This window comes from Schistocerca piceifrons, chromosome 8 (assembly GCF_021461385.2).
Source record: "Schistocerca piceifrons isolate TAMUIC-IGC-003096 chromosome 8, iqSchPice1.1, whole genome shotgun sequence".
Taxonomy (NCBI): Eukaryota; Metazoa; Arthropoda; class Insecta; order Orthoptera; family Acrididae; genus Schistocerca; species Schistocerca piceifrons.
Genome location: NC_060145.1, coordinates 161,312,895 through 161,333,686, shown reverse-complemented (window position 1 = coordinate 161,333,686; position 20,792 = coordinate 161,312,895). Strand labels below are relative to the sequence as shown.

Below are 20,792 nucleotides of genomic sequence, written 5' to 3'. Positions count from 1 at the left end.
TATGTGGTAGCAACATGTTAAAGACTTTTGCATGATAACATAAAACTCCATGTTCATCCTAATTTCATAGTAAAGTTTGATTTCTCACTTTTCAGTTGGTGTCTTATATGGATTTGTTGCCACTCATCAGTTGTAAACCTAATGCCAATGTAATAAAAAGAGTGTTCCATCATTTATTTATTTATTTACTTATTTCTTTATTATTCAACAGTGAGTATTCTGAACAAATTGTTGTAATGGCTAATTCTCTTATAACATCGTATGATAGATATCTCATAATTTTATGCTGCAATTTACTTGTATAAAGGCAAACCCTGATTTACATTTTTTCAGAAAATTATTTGCAAGAAACACACAAAATTACAGATATTACATTTCTTTATGTTCTATGAAAGCATGTATATTTTTAAGTAAATTACATTAGCTGGTTTCTGGTGTGTTCAGGCACAGAATCCTACTATTTAGTGCTTAACTGATTAGAGCTAAATGGGGTCATGTTTCATCATTTCCGCTCTGGTAGAAAACTTTTTAATGGAAGACTGAGTAGAGGGCTCACGAGATGGTAGAACTTAAACCAAAAGTCTTTTTAGTTCTTTGTAGATGATACACACTATTTTGAAACAACGGAAAGTGCAGGATGGAGTAACATTCTCTCTAACGCAACCTTCGATAGTCCCTGTCCTCCACTTACCTATTTCCTAGCCTGCTCTCTAAGATTACGCACACACCTTCTATCCTGCCACTGAACCTACAAATCCTTTCCTCTCCCCTCCCTTTTCCCCTCCACCTTTACCCCCCTCCCAACAAAGCCTTCCTATGCTGTATGTAGCAGCCCAATCCTGTCCCCACCAAGCAACCTGCATGATAACATAAAACCCCAGCAGATTGCAGCACTTTGGACAGACACACACACACACACACACACACACACACACAGAGAGAGTCACTCTGTCAGGCCCTATCAGTTGGAGATAGTACCCACGTGTGTGCGAGTTGTTGCATAAATGTATGGGAGTTCTACTGCTAAGAAAGGACTTTGTCCTAAAGCTTATGTCTTTCTAGCTTTTTTTTTTTTTTTTTTTTTTTTTTTTTTTTTCCATTGTGCCTGTCTGCTACTCAGCATCTGCTCTATGTGGTGAATAACTTGGCTTTGTGGTGATTACAACATCTGGATTCAGTCCACAGTAATTAACCCTATACAGATAGTCCTGTAAATGTGTGCTTCTATGACAATACTTGTAAAAATTAAAAACATGGAGCACATGCCACAGAAGAATGAACAAACTAAGTTACTAACAATTTTACTGCACTGCAAATGATATGCGCTAATGTGCAATTTTTCTCAACACCTACTTTCTACACTCCTGTTACCTACTGCATGTGACCCACATTTTTCATTTTAAATTTTACAAGTACTGCCACAATCGCTAAAAATTCAGAAGCAGAAATTTTCAGGACTATCTGTATGGGGTTAGGAATCTGTATGGGGCTGGGCTACATTATTTTATTATTTTTAGTCAATTTTAAAAACATGTTGTGGTAAAAAGGCTTTTATTTAAATAATTATTTTTTGCTCTTTACTCTTGTGTGCGAGTGAAATTTTTCCAATCGATTTCGAACGTTTTGATGAGGTGACAAGAGACATGGTAAATTTCTGGTTTATTTTGGTTTCTCTTCATGCAAGTCACCCAATTAAAAAATATGTATTACAGATAAATGAACTCACACAGAGTCTTACCAGCAATTGTTCTTACGGCAAAAAAAATTCGTGATGAACATGAAAATGGGGACATAGCAGAGGTGCACAAAGTACCTTCCGCCACACATCAGACAAGACAGCAAGTTGATGTTGCACTGCCATCCAATTCTGAGCTATGTTGATAGTTACAAGTCCCTAGCTCACCGGGAAATTAGTTTAAAATAAATTGCAAAACTTGTACCAAACAGACGCACAAGGAAGTAACTTAATAAGAAATGTTTAAAACAGGGGGAGGTTCTAGCATGTTGGCAATATTTTAACAAAATTAACTAGAATCCTACAAATATTACACTAAAGTAGTTTTATGCACTTCCAGGCTCAGTATAGGATGATATGGGTTTGCAGGTAACAGGTGTAGTATTTAGAAATCAATGTAGTCAAGTCTACATTGCTCAGACCCCAAATACAATACATAAAGGTGTATGGAACACGACTGCCATACTGTCTTTCCACAGCCCAGCAATTCAGCACATTCCATGGATTATTCTGGTACATAATTCAACTGCAGCAAGATCATTACATGATTTTCTTATTAAATAATAGACAAAATTTCATGCTTAGTGCCACGTCCAAATACAGTTTTATCGATTTGGCTACTGACTTTAAATATGCAAGTTCAAAATTCAACTGCGGGTGTTACTGTTATAGTGATTAAACTAATTTAGGACTACAAACACTGATCACTGTGTACAGAATAATATCACTTGCTACTTGGCCCCCTACAAGACAGATAAACAACAGCTTTTGATTTTATTTAAACACACATGATAATTAACCCTGATAAAATAAATTGTAAAGGTGAGAAGAATAACTACTGTATATTGAAACCTATTTTACACTCAACTCCCAGATGTAACTCTTTTACAGCTTTTTTTAAGATCGCAACTATTTCTCCCTTTTTTCACTCATAACAAACAACACTAATTCACTGAAATCCCTTCATTTTGCTTGAAACGCTCTTTTTGTTTTTACACTCCTATTTTTATCACAACCCTGGTTTAATTGGTTGATTATCATAAATGGCATAAGACAATTTTAAAATTTATCAAGGAGTTATTCAAAAGTTCTATTACAAAGAGAAGAAATATAAGTAAATATAAGACAAAATATGAAACTCCTATGGCCAAAAAGGGGCAAAATAATATCCCCTCAGGCATCCTACCCTTCTCCCTCTGGGAAAGAAGGAAAAAGATGGCAATCTGTAGTCACAAAATCTGCCTGAATATGGCTGCCTGGTTGTCAACTGAAATATCAAGAGAAGGTCAACACGAACATCACCCATCTTGCAAACCCAAAAACTCATTGGACACTTATTGCACTGAGAAAACTATGATATACGCACACAAGCTAAGCTTTCTATCTCGAACTGGTTGCAAGCTTGTTACAGTTTTCTCCTAGATGTGTCTGGACTCTTCATCAGAATATTTTTATTTTACTGTCAGTAAACATAACTGATTTATAACTTATCCAATATCTTTCATAAATCATTGATGTAGGCCAAGAACAGGAGTGAACAAAATTCCAAACCTTGTGAGACACCGTTTTAAGCATTCACCTTTAAGAATTTATTATTTTTATGATAACATTTTTTAGTGTGACTCCATCTGCAGGCATTTTCCTTGAATTATTTCTTGTTTAGTTCTAACAGAACAGAGAGAGACTGAATGCTTAATGGCAATACTGACTTCAGAGTTCTGTTTCCACACAATCAGCATGCAAACTGACACGGCTGATGCATGCTGTAAGATGAAGGAGCACTAATGCTAACACTGATACTGCTATAAGGCTTAGCTTTGGCAGGTTTTAGCATTATTCACTAGGTTCAAGCAATTGGAAAGACCTAGCTACTTTTGTGCTCACACATTATCTCTTCTAGTACTTTTTATTTACACAGTAGAATTATCAGACACATGGCAAAAAGAGAGCAATTGGAATTCTATTCAGAACATGTTTTATTCGACAGGAATATAAAAGCAAAGAAATTCAACTGTATGTTTTTCTGTAATGTGTGTAAATGTGGTCGCATTGTGACTATGACGTAAGAAGACTTCTATAAGGAGTTACATATACTTTTTTTTGACTACTGGGAGAAATAGTTGAACCTGGAGGCAAAATAATATAAATATATGTAAAAGTATTGTCAGAATTTCTGCAGAGAATGATTCTTCCCCTTACTGGAATGGTGCTATTATTTTCTAACACACACACACACACACACACACACACACACACACACACACACACACACACACACAGAGAGAGAGAGAGAGAGAGAGAGAGAGAGAGAGAGAGAGAGAGAGAGAGAGAAATTATAGATGCTGCCTCCACATCCTCCTCTCCACAAAGTATAAGATATTCACTAAATTTATCATCATCACAAAAAAAAGAGATTTTAATCAAATAAAGGAACAAGCTTGTATTGGATAACCTGGAATCCTATTGGATACCTCCATTGGTGGCAGACACGGATACCTCCATTGGTGGCAGACAGTGAAATTCTGATCAGATACTCATTGCAATCAGTGCACACACATAAAGTAGCTGTTGCCAACACTGATGCTGTAAAAATCACACAGACTTAGAAGCGCCACTAAATATGATAGCTTGGTGATTAAAAAGTAGTTGCAGAAGTACTAGCTAATCAGACATTTAGTTTTGGTGCATCTGCAGCAGTAGGAGTGCTAACATACTTGTGTTTATGGTAATTAAGTGTCAAATAGTGCTAATAGTTACAACCTTCTAGACCAATGATCAATTGTGAAGACAGAGTACACTTCTTTCATGGTGGATGCTGTGAAGCAACCAGCTCGAATAAGGACTTTGCTACCCTTTGGCATAGCAGTCGTCATGCTTATGCTCTGTGATATAAAGAAGGAGCAGTTGATCCCAAAACCCTATTTATCTGGCAGTAGCACTGCAGATTTACAGCAGTTGAGAGCTGCAGTTTGTAGCAGTAATGTTAAGAATAGGGTCGATGGCCAGACCATGGTTTAACCTCCCAAGTCACCCAAGAGATTTCTGCAGGGATGTGAGCAAATATTCTAGATGTAGTCTTGAAATCTCCAACAGCTTCACTGCTCTGGAGACAGTGACAAAGATATGTTGATAACCAAAGGCATTCAGGAACACATTGACAAGACAAAGTGTTCTGTCAATCATGTAAATGATAAACGTAGAGCTCCGGGAGCTGCCTAGAGGGGTACGAGTGATGCATTGTCCCTCATATTTTTGCATCACAAAGCATGGTCTACATCTGTACATCTGAATGACTGCGATGAGAGGTTACTTACACAACTAATTTCTGGAAACAGTTTAACAAAGACTACTGTCTGTCCAATCCCTATGATTGGAAATATTTCCCTAGGCCTGTTTTGGGTTAAGCCTTTCCAAAAGACTGACCTGCCGAGTGACTTTAGATACAGTAACAACAATCAGTGGAGAAACAAGAAAATGACTACTCTGACAGCAAAAAGAGTAACAATCACATATTAATTTAGACTTTTCCAGAAGAACATAAGAAGCTTGTTAAGTAATAAATATTAGTTTCTCATATCACTGCAGGAATTTGAATAATCTAAAGGTATTCCTACAGATGCATTATCAACTTCATTTGAAAGCCACAGAAATGCACCTAGATGGAAATATGTTACTATTATTGTCTACATATGTAAATGAGTACTGAACACCCAAGTGCTGTACTTCCGTAACAGACTTGGAAACGTAACAGGTAATGGTTCTGATACTTTACAGGACTCCAAAAGCAAATGTTTTAAACTTCATTAAGCAATAATATGAATTATCAGAAATAATTAGGAAGCACCTGTGCTTGGAGATCTCGATATTGATTTCACATCTGATAATTCTGACTCAGCACCCAGAGTTACTGATATCCATCTTTTGCTTGATGTCCACAGCAACACTCTCAACAAGAGTTGAGGACATAGTGCAACAGGATAGATAATTTATTTTTAAAACCAACTGTCTTTCATGAGCTCCACAATAAATAGTTAATCTGACTGACGGTCAAATGGCAGCTGTAAAGCATCCCATATCATCAGTTTTAACTAATAATTACGGAATCATGTATGTTGACACACACAATTATTTAGAGAATTCACAAGATGAAAAACAATGGAAACCAAGGGGAAGTGTGGTTAAGCATTTCACGCAAACTATTGGTTAACAGCGCAAATAATAATGGGCTGAAAGTAACAGGATTTGTTACAATCTAGAAACACTGTTCTAACAGGTACACATTCCAGCGCAAAAATGTATATAATCCGCAACCCTCAAACAGGATTACAAAAAATTGAACTGATCCTTACTAACCCAAAGGAATTGCTTAACAAGTGTAACAGATATAAAGCATTGCTGAGGTGTGGATCTTGACTGTGTGATTCTTAATATAAATTGTGTGTCTTATCTATATTACTAAGTAAGTATCCCAGAACTGAGTTAAAGTTGCAAATTGCCTTTCTAATGACTTCCAGTGGCAACAAAACTTTGATTTTCATTATTTTGTGTAATTATTGACAGAAAATAATAATTTAAAATACTATCATAATCTACTCATTAAGAGGTATAGTCTTATGCTAAAAGTTTTAATACAACAAGCCAAGTATTACAGTTAGAAACTGTGTGCTTGTTTCGAGCCAGCATAACTGATGTCATGCAAATATCATAATGAAGACATTTAGTGACTTCTGCAACAAACTTTACACACAATTTCAAATCTTTATGAAATTTTATTGCTTACATTTTAGCTGGTCACGCAGCAAAACTTCAATGTCAGGCATTAAATTTTAATTTAACTACTTCCTTTACTACTGACTATTCTCAACACAGCCTGCATGCAGTATCAACATATACAATTGAATTAGATCATTGTACAACACATAGTTAAGCACTACATGGCATAGTGGAAAGAGAGTGAACAGTAAGGCAAGGATCGCAGGTTTGAGTCCATCAGTCGAAACTTTTTATTGCTCATATAGAAATTAGAATAATTACTGCACACACAGAGGCACTCCAACACTCATTCTTCCCACACTCCAAACACGAGTGGAACGAGAAGAAACCCAAATAACTGGTACAATGGGAAGTACCTTATGCCATGCACCTTATGGTGGTCAGCAGACTATAGATGTACACGTGGATGTAGATTTAGTTCAGGATATGACTTCATAGACATTTAGATACGTGAAAAGATTCAGCTTAAAAATACCATGCAGTAAAACTGACATCAGGCATGGCATTTTAATTTATTACTTCACTACTACTAACTCTCCTCACACCAAATTTTGCAGACAGTATCTACATACAATGTACTTGTTTAGGAGACATGACGTCAAACATTGACATACATGAAAAGCTTGTTTTTGCTTGAAATGGTACACAGAGTGCAGAAACTATATTCATCTGGTATTTCATGAGAGCACTTTGTGACTTCCAACAAACTTTTAAGTGCAATTTCAAATCTTTTCTAAACTTTTTACAGTTAACATGCTTAATTTCTTATTTAATGCATTAACTCAATCATAAAGTAAACAGACATTTGAAGTTTTTTATACATGGAAGTTTGATTCTTTAAAGAATCAGGGGTTTACTGGTTATTATCTGAAAGGTAATGCCAAAAAACAACATACCAACTGAAATGCGATGTGTCTCAGTTAACAGGTGTCAAAATGTACCAGACATTTTCGCAGCACTTAAAGAAAAGTTTTTCGAATTATGAAATACAATAAGAACATATATCTTGATGAGGAATGCATTGAAACTATTCCTGCAAGATGAACAAAAATGGAAGATCTTACAAAATATAAATTGCAAGAAGAAACCCATTGCAAGCCAAGCCAAAAAAGACTTGTTCTTTAATAAGAAAGAAAAAGAATGAGTCAGTCAACTAAATTTTTAACAAAAAGGAAACCAGAAGACAACTGACACCAGATGACTGTTCTCAAGCAAATATGTACACGAAGTTTATCAGTGAAGTACAAGACAGTCTCTAAGAAATTTTCTGTGTTTCTTCTGGAGGCAAAAAGGAGTATCATCATCACATTTTGTGACAAAGCTCTTACACCTGTTTAACATATTGGCATAGTAAATTTAGGAGAAAAAGTTTACCAAAATATTTATGTGTCACAATAATATACAATAGCTTATTTGCAACAGAACGAGAAATTGTTGTTGTTGTTCTTGTTGTCTTCAGTCCTGAGATTGTTAGATGCAGCTCTCCATGCTACTCTATCCCATGCAAGCTGCTTCATCTCCCAGTACGTACTGCAGCCTACATCCTTCTGAACCTGCTTAGTGTATTCATCTCTTGGTCTCCCTCTACGATTTTTACCCTCCAAATACTAAATGGGTGATTCCTTGACACCTCAGAACGTGTCCTACCAACCAATCCCTTCTTCTAGTCAAGTTGTGGCACAGACTCCTCCCCAATACTATTCAGCACCCCCTCATTAGTTATGTGATCTACCCATCAAATCTTCAGCATTCTTCTGTAGCACCACATTTCAAAAGCTTCTATGCTCTTCTTCTCCAAACTATTTATCGTCCACGTTTCACTTCCATACATGGCTACACTCCATACAAATACTTTCAGAAACAACTTCCCGACACTTAAATCTATACTCGATATTAACAAATTCCTCTTCATCAGAAACGCTTTCCTTGCCATTGCCAGTCTACATTTTATATCCTCTCTACTTCGACCATCATCAGTTATTTTGCTCCCAAAATAGCAAAACTCCTTTACTACTCATCTCATTTCCTAATATAATTCCCTCAGCATCACCTGAATTAATTCGACTACATTCCATTATCCTCGTTTTGCCTTTGTTGATGTTCATCTTATATCCTCCTTTCAAGACACTGTCCATTCCGTTCAACTGCTCTTCCAAGTCCTTTGCTGTCTCTGACAGAATTACAATGTCATTGGCGAACCTTAAAGTTTTTATTTCTTCGCCATGGATTTTAATACCTACTCTGCATTTTTCTTTTGTTTCCTTCACTGCTTGCTCAATATACAGATTGAATAACATCGGGGAGAGACTACAACCCTGTCTCACTCCCTTCCCAACCACTGCTTCTCTTTCATGTCCCTCGACCCTTATAACTGCCATCTGGTTTCTGTACAAATTGTAAATCGCCTTTCGCTCCCTGTATTTTACCCCTGCCACCTTCAGAATTTAAAAGAGAGTATTCCAGTCAACATTGTCAAAAGCTTTTTCTATGTCTACAAATGCTAGAAACGTAGGTTTGCCTTCTAAGCTTCTAAGGTAAGTCGTAGGGTCAGTATTGCCTCATTTGTTCCAACATTTCTACAGAATCCAAACTGATCTTCCCCGAGGTCGGCTTCTAATAGTTTTTCCATTCGTCTGTAAAGAATTCGCATTATTACTTTGCACCTATGGCTTATTAAACTGATTGTTTGGTAATTTTCACATCTGTCAACACCTGCTTTCTTTGGGATTGGAATAATTATATTCTTCTTGAAGTCTGAGGGTATTTCGTCTGTCTCATACATTTTGCTCACCAGATGGTAGAATTTTGTCAGGACTGGCTCTCCCAAGGCTGTCAGTAGTTCTAATGGAATGTTGTCTACTCCCGGGGCCTTGTTTCGACTTAGGTCTTTCAGTGCTCTGTCAAACTCTTCACGCAGTATCATATCTCCTATTTCATCTTTATCTACATCCTATTCCATTTCCATAATATTGCCCTCAAGTACATTGCCCTTGTGTATACTCCTTCCACCTTTCTGCTTTCCCTTCTTTGCTTAGAATTGGGTTTCCATCTGAGCTCTTGATATTCATACAAGTTGCTCTCTTTTCTCCAAAGGTCTCTTTAATTTTCCTATAGGTAGTATCTATCTTACTCCTAGTGAAATAAGCCTCTACATCCTTACATTTTTTCCTCCAGCCATCCCTGCTTAGCCATTTTGCACTTCCTGTCGATCTCATTTTTGAGACGTTTGTATTCCCTTTTGCCTGCTTCATTTACTGCATTTTTATATTTTCTCCTTTCATCAATTAAATTCAATATTTCTTCTGTTACCCAAGGATTTCTACTAGCACTCGTCTTTTTACCTAATTGATCTTCTGCTGCCTTCACTACTTCATCCCTCAAAGCTACACATTCTTCTTCTGCTGTATTTCTTTCCCCCCATTCTTGTCCATTGTTCCCTTATGCTCTCCCTGAAATTCTGTACAACCTCTGGTTCTTTCGGTTTATCCAGGTCCCATCTCCTTAAATTCCCACCTTTTTGCAGTTTCTTCAGTTTTAATCTACAGTTCATAACCAATAGATTGTGGTCAGAGTCCACATCTGCCCCTGGAAATGTCTTACAATTTAAAACCTGGTTCCTAAATCTCTATCTTCCCATTATATAATCTATCTGAAACCTGTTAGTATCTTCAGGTTTCTTCCATGTACACAACCTTCTTTTATGATTCTGGAACCAAGTGTTAGCTATGATTAAGTTATGCTCTGTGCAAAATTCTACTAGGCGGCTTCCTCTTTCATTTCTTACCCCCAGTCCATATTCACCACTACATTTCCTTCTCTTCCTTTTCCTACTATCAAATTACAATCACCCACGACAAATTTTCGTCTCCCTTCACTATCTGAATAATTTCTTTTATCTCATCATACATTTCTTCAATTTCTTCGTCATCTGCAGAGCTAGTTGGCATATAAACTTGCACTACTGTAGTAGGTGTGGTCTTTGTGTCTATCTTGGCCACAATAAGGCGTTCACTATGCCGTTTGTAAGAGCTTACCCGCACTCCTATTTTTTTTATTCATTATTAAACCTACTCCTGCATTACCCCTATTTGATTTTGTACTTATAACCCTGTATTCACCTGACCAAAAATCTTGTTCCTCCTGCCACCGAACTTCACTAATTCCCACTACATCTAACTTTAACCTATCCATTTCCCTTTTTAAATTTTCTAACCGACCTGCCCGATTAAGGGATCTGACATTCCACGCTCCGATCCGTAGAATGCCAGTTTTCTTTTTCCTGATAATGACGTCCTCTTGAGTAGTCCCTGTCCGGAGATCCGAATGGGGGACTATTTTATCCAAGAGGACGCCATCATGATTTAACCATACAGTAAAGCTGCATGCCCTTGGGAAAAATCATGGCCGTAGTTTCCCCTTGCTTTCAGCCGTTCGCAGTACCAGCACAGCAAGGCCGTTTTGGTTAGTGTTTCAAGGCTAGATCAGTCAATCATCCAGACTGTTGCCCTTGCAACTACTGAAAAGGCTGTTGCCCCTGCAACTACTGAAAAGGCTGCTGCCCCTCTTCAGGAACCACACGTTTGTCTGGCCTCTCAATAGATACCCCTCCATTGTGGTTGCACCTATGGTACGGTTAGCTGTATCGCTGAGGCACGCAAACTTCCGTACCAACGGCAAGGTCTATGGTCCATTGAGGGGAGGGGGGGGGGGGTCGAGAAGATAATACTGATCACACCAAATACTCTGTCGACTTGCTTTGGAGCCATTTAGCTACAGCAAGAAAGGCAAAGAAAAATGAAATTTGAGAGTAATAAGTAAATAATTGTTTTACATTGCTGAAAATAATAAAAATAAAATTAAAATTCGAAGATAAACCTCTATAAAACTCTTGTTGTGCTATACAGTTGTGCCATTTCAAAATCAAAACAAACAAAAAAAAATCTTAAAATGGAAAATTTAAAGGGAGATATTTAGTGGAATTCAAGATGAAACCATAAGAGAAAGGAAAAATTGAAGAAATACATAATTATAATGTTTTATACAGAGAGAGTCAGACATCATATGAAAATCTAAAGAAACAATACTTAGGTGGCTTGGATACACATTTTTCTCTCACGAAGAGAGAAAGTTCTACTAAGAATTTACAGTACATCCTAAAGGTTGAAAGACATCTCAGAACTATGTTTCACTGAAAACATCCAAGAAGGCAAAAACACTGGGTACGTAATTGAGAAATTGAGTGCCAAGCAGAACTTCCTGGCAAAGCATTGTAAAACCAGTGGCTAAGCAACTTTATAGCTTGTTAATACTGGAGAAATAACCCAGATTTAGGTGGTGATGTACAACAACAGTACTGGCAACTTACTGAAACTAACTGTAAAACTTTCAAATAAAAATATGCAAAGCACACTGCAACCTGACATTAGGTAAACAGAATAAAATTTGTTTACGAAGTTTAAGGAGCTTATAGTTTTGCCTCCCTAGAAGAGCCTTCTGTAATCGTTAGCTAAGAAGTTTGCATCCTGAACAAAACTTTCTCTTGAGAACTTTTAACTTTGCACCGCGTCAGCATTCGTGAATAACTTAATGATTATAAAGAATCCGCCTCGATTGCAAATAGAAACCGGATGTTAACCTAGGTTTCGGCGCGGATAACCACGCCTTCTTCGGAACACACTAAAACTACAAACTGCCTACAGAGGTATGGTCTGTATTAATGTTGGACCATGCCTCTTTAGGCAGTTTGTAGTTTTAGTGTGTTCCGAAGAAGGCGTGGTTACCTGCACCGAAACCTAGGTCAACATCTGGTTTCCATTTGCAATCGAGGCGGATTCTTTAGAAACATTAAAACTTTCTCTGTTCAGTGGATTGTAATATGTTCTGCATCATTAACACTGTCATCAATAATCAAGAAATGCATTGTAGGTTTTTAACACCACATTGCTTGCAATTAAATACAATGGCGGGTAGACATACTAAAGTGAAGCGTCTTCACCCTGAATTTTGGCTTGAAAACTGCAATGCTTTGCTATGCATTGTCCTACTGGAACTGGCACTCTTGCCTTTCTTGAACCTTTCAACTAACTTACCCAGCCAGTTATGGGGGACCTATTCCTAACATCGATGCCAAACTACAGTGATACTTAAAACTTTTCGCAGATACAAATCAGTGAGACAAAAAAAGCAAAAAGTAACAGAAAATCCTAAGACACTGAAGTACTCTTTCGTACTTTTGGGTTTAACATATAATTTAATTCTATAGCGATTACAATGGTTTTACACTGATTTATAATTAATTCTCAACAGATGTTATAAAATGAACACACTCACAACTATGATGCACAAGTAGAAAGTAGTTTGAAACACAAACAACACTTCAACTGATTAGCACTGAGAGAGATCAAGTACATCATCACTGTAAGTGGTATAATTTTCTCATGTCTATATGTCAAAAACTAAGCCAATAGGTACAGCAAATTAAGGAATTATTTACTTACACTGCAAATGGTGGTGGTTGTGGTGGAGGTTTGATCCACACAGCCATTGCCTGTGGAGTTGGCCGTGCTGATAACCAGCACCTTGGTCTCAGTAGTGTCGTCCACCTCACTACTAGAACCAGACGCTTCGTCTTGACCGTCAGAATGAGGCAGACGTGTGTCGGAAACCTGTCAACATAAGAAAACTGTGGTATTTGATTTTGATAATGAAGGATGCTACTTTTTGCTTTCAATGCATATTTTTCCAACAGCATTGCTTAAAATATCTATCTTTACCGAATATTTTAATCCTAGTTCTTGTACTATTACAAAGAAGTATGAATTTTACCAATATCACCAGGAAAGTTTAGAGGTCTGGTATCATATCAAACATGAAACAATTTTAGTAACCCATTTTAAAGATTAATTTGTGAAACTCACCATCACATTCAGTGTGTGAGGCTACGAAACTTGAATACCACCAAAAATTCATGCAATATTTATCATTAATTTTCAGCCTTAATCCCTTAGGCTGTATGTGGTTGCACCAACATCTCAGTTCAAAGCCTAGATAAGAATGTATGCATTTAAAGTGTTAACCATAATTACAATACCATATTTTGGAGTAAATATCTTTTGCTACTCATAACAGAAGGATTTTAAAATACTAGCCAGACTAGTGCAGCTTACCTTATCAATATCATATGGAAAGTTGGAACAGATTTTAAATAATTTGGAAGTAAAGGCAGCAACTCAAAACTTGTTGGGTCATCAACAAACATTTAAACAACACTGGAAACTTTGCTAGCTTTCAGATAAATCCTTTTTCGAGTTAAAGAGGACACACACACACACACACACACACACACACACACACAAATGAGAAGTCCCTTACCCAGTACGCTAAAGGTCTCACTTATGCCTTCACAGAGGGCAATATCCCACAAACCTAGTCCACAGAAATTCCTAAACCATGTCTTCACACACCTCTAATTATACCAGTCAAAGACCCAGCTGTAAGGGAACACATTCTCATCGCCCGCAATTTCCAGATTAAAACAACTGAACCATACCTGCTGCCAGTGCTTCAACTATATCATCAAGCCTGTAAATGAGGAGCATCCTACCTACAATCTTGTCCACCCCTCTTGAAGTGGATTTCGGCACTCAGCTTATCTACACAATGTCCCAGTCTATTCCTATTCCATACCCACTCCCAACCCATGGCCACATGGGTCAAATTCCTGTGGAAAACAATGGTGCAAGACGTGACCAATTAACCTACCCAGCATGACCTACTCCAGCCCCATAACAGGCTTATCCTATACCATCAGGGGTAGGGCTACCTGCGAAAGCATTCATATTATATACAATCACTGTTGCAATTTCTGCACATTATTTTTAAGTGGGTATGACCACCAGCCAACTGTCCACCCAAATGAATGGCCACCATCACACCATTACCAAGAGCACAGTTGACCATCCAGCAGAAAACACTGATAAGCACTATGTGCTCGAATCCAATGGCTACTTCACAACCTGTGCCATCTGTATCCTTACCCTGGCACCAGCTTTTCTGAACTATGTTGGTGGGAATTATCCTTGTAACAGATCCTTCATTATCGTAATTCTCCTGGTCCCACTGCCCACCAAGTACCTGCCTTATATCGATCTCCACCCTTACCAATCACCAGTCCCCTAATACCACCCGTACTGCACGTGCGCGCTCCTCAGTCTCCTCTTCCTGCAATCCCCTTCCAATACAATCACCATCATTGTGTGCGGCACATAGTTACTGGTGCCAGTGTGTTGTATTCTTATCAAGTTTACCTGCTGCCTCAACCTCCCTCACCCCTATCCCATATACTTGCTGTCTTCCTCCAAGCTGCATCCATCATTCCCATATCCTTCCTTCTGTTCCCCATCTTCTCCCTTCACCCACTCGAAACAATACAATCCATCACACCAGTCTACTGCAGAACAGTAGTCCTGTCATTGTGTATTTAGTGTGTCGTCTAGTTCAAAATAGGATTCATCTCAAAGCTAGGTAAGTTTTCAGTCTTGTTTACATGCCTGTCAATGTCTCAAAGGCTCTACTATTCTGAATCTGTTACCTTAACTCATATTATTTACCTTAGTAATAACATTATGAACAGTGGCACGACTTTGATAAGGATAGCACATGGACTCTGGTACAGTAATAAGACGCTATCCATATTGCTTTCAATTGCTTATTTTAAGGGGCGAGCTGTTACCGATTGTTTGACTGATGGGGCTGCTAAGTGCTATACCACCTACTACACTCCCCTGACTTAAGCCCTCGTAAGTTCAACTCAATTTCTAAACTGAAGGACACACTTCACAGCATTCGCTTCAGAACTGCTACAAATTCGTCGGGCAATAGGCCGTGCCGCTCTAACTGTCAACACATCTGGCACTGCTAAGAGTATCCTATGACTTCCACATTGCTGGCAACAGGTTATACACAATGCTGGTGACTACTCTGAAGGTCAGTAAAACTTTGAAACACATATCTATTTTGTACAAGTTGTAAATAAATAGTTGCCACTAATGAAGTTCCTACCCTCGTAAAATGTTGACAGGAAAATGTTTCTGAAGAAGAGAAACTTGTTAACATCGAGAATAGATTCAGGTGTCAGGAAGTTGTTTCTGAAAGTATTTGTATGGAGTGTAGCCATGTATGGAAGTTAAACTTTGACGATAAATAGTTTAGACGAGAAGAGAATAGAAGCTTTCGAAATGTGGTGCTACAGAAGAATGCTGAAGATCAGATTGTAGATCACGTAACTAATGAGGAGGTACTGAATACAATTGGGGAGAAGAGGAATTTGCAGAACAATTTGACTAGAAGAAGGGATCGGTTGATAGGACGCGTTCTGAGGTGTCAAGGGATCACCAATTTAGTACTAGAGGGAAGCAGTGTGGAGGGTAAAAATCATAGAGACCAAGAGATGAATACAGTAAGCAGATTCAGAAGGATGTAGGTTGCAGTAGTTACTTGGAGATGAACAAGCTTGCACAGGATAGAGTAGTATGGAGAGCTGCATCAAACCAGTCTTACGCAATACAATATTGTTTTTGTACTCTGTAGCTCCCCCCCCATGAACCATGGACCTTGCCATTGGTGGGGAGGCTTGCGTGCCTCAGCGATACAGATAGCCGTACCGTAGGTGCAACCACAACGGAGGGGTATCTGTTGAGAGGCCAGACAAACGTGTGGTTCCTGAAGAGGGGCAGCAGCCTTTTCAGTAGTTGCAAGGGCAACAGTCTGGATGATTGACTGATCTGGCCTTGTAACAATAACCAAAACGGCCTTGCTGTGCTGGTACTGCGAACGGCTGAAAGCAAGGGGAAACTACAGCCGTAATTTTTCCCGAGGGCATGCAGCTTTACTGTATGATTACATGATGATGGCGTCCTCTTGGGTAAAATATTCCGGAGGTAAAATAGTCCCCCATTCGGATCTCCGGGCGGGGACTACTCAAGAGGATGTCGTTATCAGGAGAAAGAAAACTGGCGTTCTACGGATCGGAGCGTGGAATGTCAGATCCCTTAATCGGGCAGGTAGGTTAGAAAATTTAAAAAGGGAAATGGATAGGTTGAAGTTAGATATAGTGGGAATTAGTGAAGTTCGGTGGCAGGAGGAACAAGACTTCTGGTCAGGTGACTACAGGGTTATAAACACAAAATTAAATAGGGGTAATGCAGGAGTAGGTTTAATAATGAATAGGAAAATAGGAATGCGGGTAAGCTACTACAAACAGCATAGTGAACGCATTATTGTGGCCAAGATAGATACGAAGCCCACACCTACTACAGTAGTACAAGTTTATATGCCAACTAGCTCTACAGATGACGAAGAAATTGAAGAAATGTATGATGAAATAAAAGAAATTATTCAGATTGTGAAGGGAGACGAAAATTTAATAGTCATGGGTGACTGGAATTCGAGTGTAGGAAAAGGGAGAGAAGGAAACATAGTAGGTGAATATGGATTGGGGGACAGAAATGAAAGAGGAAGCCGTCTGGTAGAATTTTGCACAGAGCACAACATAATCATAACTAACACTTGGTTTAAGAATCATGAAAGAAGGTTGTATACATGGAAGAACCCTGGAGATACTAAAAGGTATCAGATAGATTATATAATGGTAAGACAGAGATTTAGGAACCAGGTTTTAAATTGTAAGACATTTCCAGGGGCAGATGTGGATTCTGACCACAATCTATTGGTTATGAACTGCAGATTGAAACTGAAGAAACTGCAAAAAGGTGGGAATTTAAGGAGATGGGACCTGGATAAACTGAAAGAACCAGAGGTTGTACAGAGATTCAGGGAGAGCATAAGGGAACAATTGACAGGAATGGGGGAAAGAAATACAGTAGAAGAAGAATGGGTAGCTTTGAGGGATGAAGTAGTGAAGGCAGCAGAGGATCAAGTAGGTAAAAAGACGAGGGCTAGTAGAAATCCTTGGCTAACAGAAGAAATATTGAATTTAATTGATGAAAGGAGAAAATATAAAAATGCAGTAAGTGAAACAGGCAAAAAGGAATACAAACGTCTCAAAAATGAGATCGACAGGAAGTGCAAAATGGCTAAGCAGGGATGGCTAGAGGACAAATGTAAGGATGTAGAGGCCTATCTCACTAGGGGTAAGGTAGATACCGCCTACAGGAAAATTAAAGAGACCTTTGGAGATAAGAGAACGACTGGTATGAATATCAAGAGCTCAGATGGAAACCTAGTTCTAAGCAAAGAAGGGAAAGCAGAAAGGTGGAAGGAGTATATAGAGGGTCTATTACAAGGGCGATGTACTTGAGGACAATATTATGGAAATGGAAGAGGATGTAGATGAAGATGAAATGGGAGATATGATACTGCGTGAAGAGTTTGACAGAGCACTGAAAGACCTGAGTCGAAACAAGGCCCCCGGAGTAGACAATATTCCATTGGAACTACTGAAGGCCGTGGGAGAGCCAGTCCTGACAAAACTCTACCATCTGGTGAGCAAGATGTATGAAACAGGCGAAATACCCTCAGACTTCAAGAAGAATATAATAATTCCAATCCCAAAGAAAGCAGGTGTTGACAGATGTGAAAATTACCGAACTATCAGCTTAATAAGTCACAGCTGCAAAATACTAACACGAATTCTTTACAGACGAATGGAAAAACTAGTAGAAGTCAACCTCGGGGAAGATCAGTTTGGATTCCGTAGAAACACTGGAACACGTGAGGCAATACTGACCTTACGACTTATCTTAGAAGAAAGATTAAGGAAAGGCAAACCCACGTTTCTAGCATTTGTAGACTTAGAGAAAGCTTTTGACAATGTTGACTGGAATACTCTCTTTCAAATTCTAAAGGTGGCAAGGGTAAAATACAGGGAGCGAAAGGCTATTTACAATTTGTACAGAAACCAGATGGCAGTTATAAGAGTCGAGGGACATGAAAGGGAAGCAGTGGTTGGGAAGGGAGTAAGACAGGGTTGTAGCCTCTCCCCGATGTTGTTCAATCTGTATATTGAGCAAGCAGTAAAGGAAACAAAAGAAAAATTCGGGGTAGGTATTAAAATTCATGGAGAAGAAATAAAAACTTTGAGGTTCGCCGATGACATTGTAATTCTGTCAGAGACAGCAAAGGACTTTGAAGAGCAGTTGAATGGAATGGACAGTGTCTTGAAAGGAGGATATAAGATGAACATCAACAAAAGCAAAACAAGGATAATGGAATGTAGTCTAATTAAGTCGGGTGATGCTGAGGGAATTAGATTAGGAAATGAGGCACTTAAAGTAGTAAAGGAGTTTTGCTATTTGGGGAGCAAAATAACTGATGACGGTCGAAGTAGAGAGGATATAAAATGTAGGCTGGCAATGGCAAGGAAAGCGTTTCTGAAGAAGAGAAATTTGTTAACATCCAGTATTGATTTAAGTGTCAGGAAGTCATTTCTGAAAGTATTCGTATGGAGTGTAGCCATGTATGGAAGTGAAACATGGACGATAAATAGTTTGGACAAGAAGAGAATAGAAGCTTTCGAAATGTGGTGCTACAGAAGAATGCTGAAGATTAGATGGGTAGATCACATAACTAATGAGGAAGTATTGAATAGGATTGGGGAGAAGAGAAGTTTGTGGCACAACTTGACCAGAAGAAGGGATCGGTTGGTAGGACATGTTCTGAGGCATCAAGGGATCACCAATTTAGTATTGGAGGGCAGCGTGGAGGGTAAAAATCGTAGAGGGAGACCAAGAGATGAATACACTAAGCAGATTCAGAAGGATGTAGGTTGCAGTAGGTACTGGGAGATGAAAAAGCTTGCACAGGATAGAGTGGCATGGAGAGCTGCATCAAACCAGTCTCAGGACTGAAGACCACAACAACAACAACTCTGTAGCTGGAATCACCCCAAACAAATACTGCTCATCACATCTTTGATGTGATGCCAAGTGTTGACAAAGCATAGGTTTGTTTCCCAGTTAGAAACAAAATTATTTTTCAAGTGGAAGTTTATGTACCCATTCAATAGAGTAGTCCTAAATCTATTATTATATTTATTTTATCAATATGTATTATTAGGGACAGTAAAACATGAAGAATAATCAGTACTACTGCAGTGGCAGCACTACCTTGGTCAGTGCTGACTGTTACCTCCATGCACTCCCCTGGCATGTCTGTCTGGAAACTAGGTGATAAAACATTTGAGGAACGCCATGAGCTGTCCGCAGAAAGTTCAGAACAGAGCCACCAACAAGGGCAAATATCAAGTTTTTTGTCAACAAATTCACACAAAGAGAAAGTGTGCTTAACGAGAAATGTCCCGAGCAAACATTAACATCTGATGACACATTTGGAGCATTGAGGATGCAATTGTAAGGAGCCCATGTGCTTCTCTTCATCGGCTGAGCGATGACTTGAGCATTCCATGAACAACACTAGTATACTCTTCAATTTACACTGAAGAGAAGATAGTGTATCATATACAGGTAATACACCACCTGGAGGAGGAGGATTATGCTGCCCATAGGGAAATGCGTGCCGACTTTTGGAGAAAACGGATTTTGGAAACATGTTGGACAACTTCCTTTGTTCACACAGGGTGACATTTCACACATTTGGTTTTGCGAGCCATCACAACTGCTGGATATGGGCAGTTCCTTCTCTAAATCCTCGCACAAACGAAAAAATGGCTGACATCTAAATAAGTGTCCAAGGAATAGAAAAGCAACTGGAATCACTCAATAGAGGAAAGTCCACTGGACCTGACGGGATACCAATTCGATTCTACACAGAGTACGCGAAAGAACTTGCCCCCCTTCTAACAGCCGTGTACCGCAAGTCTCTAGAGGAACGGAGGGTTCCAAATGATTGGAAAAGAGCACAGATAGTCCCAGTCTTCAAGAAGGGTCGTCGAGCAGATGCGCAAAACTATAGACCTATATCTCTGACGTCGATCTGTTGTAGAATTTTAGAACATGTTTTTTGCTCGAGTATCATGTCGTTTTTGGAAACCCAGAATCTACTATGTAGGAATAAACATGGATTCCGGAAACAGCGATCGTGTGAGACCCAACTCGCTTTATTTGTTCATGAGACCCAGAAAATATTAGATACAGGCTCCCAGGTAGATGCTATTTTTCTTGACTTCCGGAAGGCGTTCGATACAGTTCCGCACTGTCACCTGATAAACAAAGTAAGAGCCTACGGAATGTCAGACCAGCTGTGTGGCTGGATTGAAGAGTTTTTAGCAAACAGAACACAGCATGTTGTTATCAATGGAGAGACGTCT

At 38.8% G+C, this 20,792-nt stretch overlaps 1 protein-coding gene across 4 annotated transcripts in view; it reads right to left on the bottom strand.

Annotated features, from left to right (window-relative positions):
• LOC124711207 (oxysterol-binding protein 1) overlaps positions 1-20,792 on the bottom strand; it is a 306,892-nt gene that overhangs the window by 78,506 nt on the left and 207,594 nt on the right. For all 4 annotated transcript variants that reach the window (XM_047241150.1, XM_047241152.1, XM_047241151.1 and 1 more), the window contains one exon: positions 13,006-13,173. In XM_047241150.1, the coding sequence (XP_047097106.1) occupies positions 13,006-13,173 (168 nt within the window). The remainder of the gene's footprint in view (positions 1-13,005; positions 13,174-20,792) is intronic.